The sequence below is a fragment of the Panicum virgatum genome, chromosome 8K, assembly GCF_016808335.1.
Source record: "Panicum virgatum strain AP13 chromosome 8K, P.virgatum_v5, whole genome shotgun sequence".
Lineage (NCBI taxonomy): Eukaryota > Viridiplantae > Streptophyta > Magnoliopsida > Poales > Poaceae > Panicum > Panicum virgatum.
In genome coordinates this window covers 26,517,006-26,521,282 of record NC_053143.1, presented here as the reverse complement: position 1 = coordinate 26,521,282, position 4,277 = coordinate 26,517,006, and the positions used below count along the sequence as shown (strand labels likewise).

Sequence of the window (4,277 nt, the reverse complement as noted above, 5' to 3'; positions counted from 1 at the left end):
GGGTGTGGCCACGTGGCCACCGCCTACTTCTGGACGTTCCTGATTTACTCCTGGGGTCGGTGATCAGTTGCTTGGCTTTGACACAGACAGAGCCAGGCCGGCCGGTCGGCCTCCCTCTGGCTTTTCTTGGCCCTCCATTGCACCGACGTTACACTTGTATGCTTGTAATCGTCACTGGGTGTTGGATTGCTGACTTGGACACGAGTTTGCACTGAGTTGTGGGTCCTTTGATCCATGTGCAAGCCTTTCAGCCCATTTGATCAAACCGATGTCCAATCCACGACTCAGAGGCTTTGTACACGAGTTACATTGCCCTTGGATCGAAGACATGCCAGAGTTTATGGGGGTGCCAGGCCTGCCGGCCTAGGAGAGGCCGGACGGCCTGGGTTTGCGCCCAGTTTTGTCCATTTTTGGCACATGTTCTCCTAAAATCACAACTCATCCAAAACTTGTGGAACTTGTTAGAAATAAATAAAATATAAATGGAATATAGTATAAAGCTCAATTTATTCCGAGAAGTTGACGGCCAAAATGTGAAATAATGACCGTCAACACCCTCCCGTTATAATATCTGTAGTGATAAGTCCTGTTTGGTCAAGCATTGCTATGCTATTGGGGCATGTCTGTTTCTTTCAGAAGATCTTTTGGAGCTTCTAAGGTTCAACGGTGGAAGCTATTGGAGATCTTGAATGGGAAGCATCTTAACAATGATAAGGATGTTATCTCTTGGTCATTACAAAGACCAAACACGCTCGACCTATAGGTTTCTATCACACAAGGGGTGGTGAACAAGAATGAAATCCTTTGTAAAAGCAAGCTTCCCATGAAATTGAAGGTGTTTTCCTGGCTTGTCTTTCATGGAAGACTACAAACACGAGTGGAGCTCAAAAAACACGGTGAAAGGGAGACCAACGCTGCGGAATATGTGGTGAGCCACAGGCTCATGATCACCTGCTTTTTGGTTGCATCATGGCCAAGTTCACTGGACCTGTTTTTTTTAAAAAAAAAGAAAAATTAGATATGTACCATTAAAAGATTTTAAAATTAGATATATATCATCGTGACCCATATGTTATTGACTCATGTGAGCCCCACACGTCAGTGGTATATATCTAACTTTAAGGAAGCTCTTGGGTGGGAACAAATTCCTGTTAGCCTATAGGATTTTTTCGATATTCGTCTCTCTTTGGTTGCACTTACTACATGCTCAAATTATTTCTGGTGACCATGGTTCAATGTGGACATCGCGCAAAAAACGTGCTATTGTAAGCCAGTTTATTCTGTATCCTTCTGATCTCCTGTTCAAAATCAATTTCTGAAGATAAGGCGACTAAACGAACAAGTACAAGGGTGGGTGAAACTTTTATAGGAGTTTAAGACCAGGTAGGCTCAAGAAGACTTTCTATGATGATCCCATAATTTCTTCTTCTTTTTTAGCTTTATGGCTGTGCTCACTTTTGTTTTAGCCTTGAACGCTCTTTGTCTATACTGGTATCCCCTGTGATCGCTGTTTGAACCTTTATGTTTTCAATAAAAGCAGAGTTAACCTTTTTCAAAAATAAAATAAAATAATCACCAACCGAAACATTTTCAATCACCTCATGCAACATCTGAAAATTCGCATATAAAATCTACATATCTTCAAATCCGTACAATTATACACAATTGCAACCAATCGAATGAATATCCAAGTTAAAGCCACTGCAACATCCAAATCAAAAGGTAATGCAACATTCAAATCCAAAAGGCAGTCATCTGTAACATCTGACAATCCCTACCGCAACAATATGATTTGCCTTCTGAAATACAAGCAAGAGCAACGCAAATGGACCTGTCTTTCCTGTTGAGAATAGTGATATGGATGGTCCCATACCTACTCTGGATGTGTGAACCAGTGAAAACTGTTCAAACCGCTGGTTTTTTACCTTTGAACCATGTTAACCAGCGGTCTAACCGGTTGAATCAATCAAACCGCGAAAGCATGAACAGTTCATTGGCCGGTCCAATCTTAATAACTATAGTGCCATCCCCGTCCAAACTAATTTGACAGCAAAACAACGAAATTAGGAGAACAGAGCACAATGCCGTTACAGAGGAAATGAAACTAAGTGTTCACCCAGACCACGCTCTGCAACAACTCACCTAGTTACTGTACTTCTGACCAAACAGCAAACCTGAATTCTCATGTATATATCCTTGAATGACGAGAACTCTCAGCCACGAGATTTATGAAGATTCCCATCATAAAACATGACTAAACATAATAAACATGATGCCATGGCAAATCCAACTAAACCTCTTAGGGCAGCAGCCACTTAGTCTTTTCATGATATTTAACTAGAGATAATTGGTTCAGAATAACTGACCAGTGACAGCATCAGTTTTTACCCAAGATGATCAACACTTGTTCTCAAACCAACCACAGCAACTCCCAAAATACTTACAACCATTACGACGACACATAAAAGCAGACATTGCAAGGTAATAGGTACGACAAAACCTAGGCATCAAGAGATCAGGGGCTCAAGCGCCTCTCTACTCGAAGGCCCACTGGTTCTCTCTGCGGATCTCCTCTTCCTCCTCAGGGGTGAAGTCGTTCTTGATGTTGAAGGTCTTGCGGATCTCCTCAGGAGTCTTGCCCTTGATCATGTCAGCAACAGTCTGGCACGTCAGGTCCAGCAGCCCCTTGATGTTGAGATAGTTTGCAGCCTGTGCAGGTATAAATAATACCAAACAAAAAAGAGGGTGTCAGAAATCATCAGGAAGCAAAAGGCAAATTCACACTCTCAAAACTCAGAATATAAATATTGGCATGTTTTATCTAACAATATGCAATAAATCAGAAAACAAACTTCACTGCATTATCAAGGAGCAATCGGACAACTTCAGAGGATTCATAGCAGAAATAAGCTTATGAGATTACGATCAATGATTTAGCAGAAGATACATCCAAAATATCTCATGAAGACAAAACTGCTAAACCCAACAAGTTCGACAAACAGGTTCACAACACCTACAGATTTACCAAGGGAAAGTACAAATAAATAAAATTACACAATGGTATCAGAGTAGTGTAACTTGAAACAAAAATGGATTTCAAAAAAAAACTAGCAAATCAGATTTCCAAGTAACTTGCAAGTTAAAAGGGATAACATAACCATACTTTCCTGTAAGCACACAATTAAAGGCATTGTTAATCTAACACACTTGCTACAAGAGACAGATAAAAGTAATCACAGATAGAATCTGATGTGCATAGAGACAGATAAAGGATGATGACACAAACTTATAACCACATTATGGTGCCAATAAGGGTAACACAAAAACACAAAACTTCAGAAAAATTCGAAGTATCACTGTCATCAAGAATAAATGTCTACAAAGATGATAGGCAATGAAAACCGTAATGACCTACTAACAAACACTAGAGGTAGAAAACAATGAATATAATCCAGATTGTGACCAGCAATCATGTAACCAAGAGATAACATCATAAAACTTCTAATATCCAAAGATTATTCCTTGCAACTAATATCTATATAAATAGAAGTTTGTCGATTTTATACATTTGACAATCCAAATCCAATTAACAAGCAGGCAGTATTATGATGATGCATTCGATTGACCACAGTAACCTAATCCACGCAACCCGCGCAGGTAGAAAGTAGAAACAGCTTCCACCCACAAACAAACCAATCCAGATCTATATGGATAAATCTGAACCCTAACCAGTTCCAGATCTAAATTTCACCATATAAGCATGGACAGAGGGGGAGGAGGGAGACGGAGCCTTTACCAAGATGAGGTCGAACAGCGTGGCCTGATCGACCTTGACGAAGTCGGCGTCCCAGTTCTTAAGGTCTTCACCGGAGGCAGCGTTGCTGTTGGCGACGGCTGCCCCAGCGTCGTCGGAGCCGGCCTTGGACGCCGCGGCCGCTGCGGCCGCGGCGTGGACGTGCTTGTTGCAGTACTCGATTACCTTGGAGAGGATCTTGGAGTTGACGTTGGGGAGCGGGATGCCGTTGTCGGCGCAGTCGTCCTCGATCATGTGACGGATGGTCTGCGACTCCATGGCGACCGCCTCCTCCACCTCGAACTCCTCGCCGTCCGAGCTCTTGAGGGTGATCATCTTCTTATCGCCCTCGGCCGCCATCGATCTGGGTGGGGAGGGTGGACTCGACGGATCGGATCGCAGGCGAAACCCTAGCTTTCTAGCTGCGGCGCACGGGGGAGGCAGGAGGGCGAGAGATTGGGGAAGAGGGATTGGGGATTGCGGT

At 42.8% G+C, this 4,277-nt stretch overlaps 1 protein-coding gene across 1 annotated transcript; it reads right to left on the bottom strand.

Moving 5' to 3' along the window:
* Positions 1 to 2,278: 2,278 nt before the first annotated feature.
* Positions 2,279 to 4,277, bottom strand: LOC120644304 (SKP1-like protein 1). The gene is made up of 2 exons (XM_039920911.1): positions 3,797 to 4,277; positions 2,279 to 2,709 (listed from the first exon to the last, which is right to left on the bottom strand). Exons 1-2 carry the CDS (start codon positions 4,151 to 4,153, stop codon positions 2,536 to 2,538), a joined length of 531 nt encoding a protein of 176 aa, XP_039776845.1. The 5' UTR covers positions 4,154 to 4,277; the 3' UTR covers positions 2,279 to 2,535.

What these genes read in the sequence shown, in the direction of transcription:
- LOC120644304 (XM_039920911.1), bottom strand. Translation starts at nt 4,153, where the DNA reads ATGGCGGCCGAGGGCGATAAGAAGATGATCACCCTCAAGAGCTCGGAC. An exon ending in CGCTGTTCGACCTCATCTTG is followed by an intron (nt 2,710 to 3,796) that starts GTAAAGGCTCCG and finishes ATACCTGCACAG; the next exon opens with GCTGCAAACTATCTCAACAT.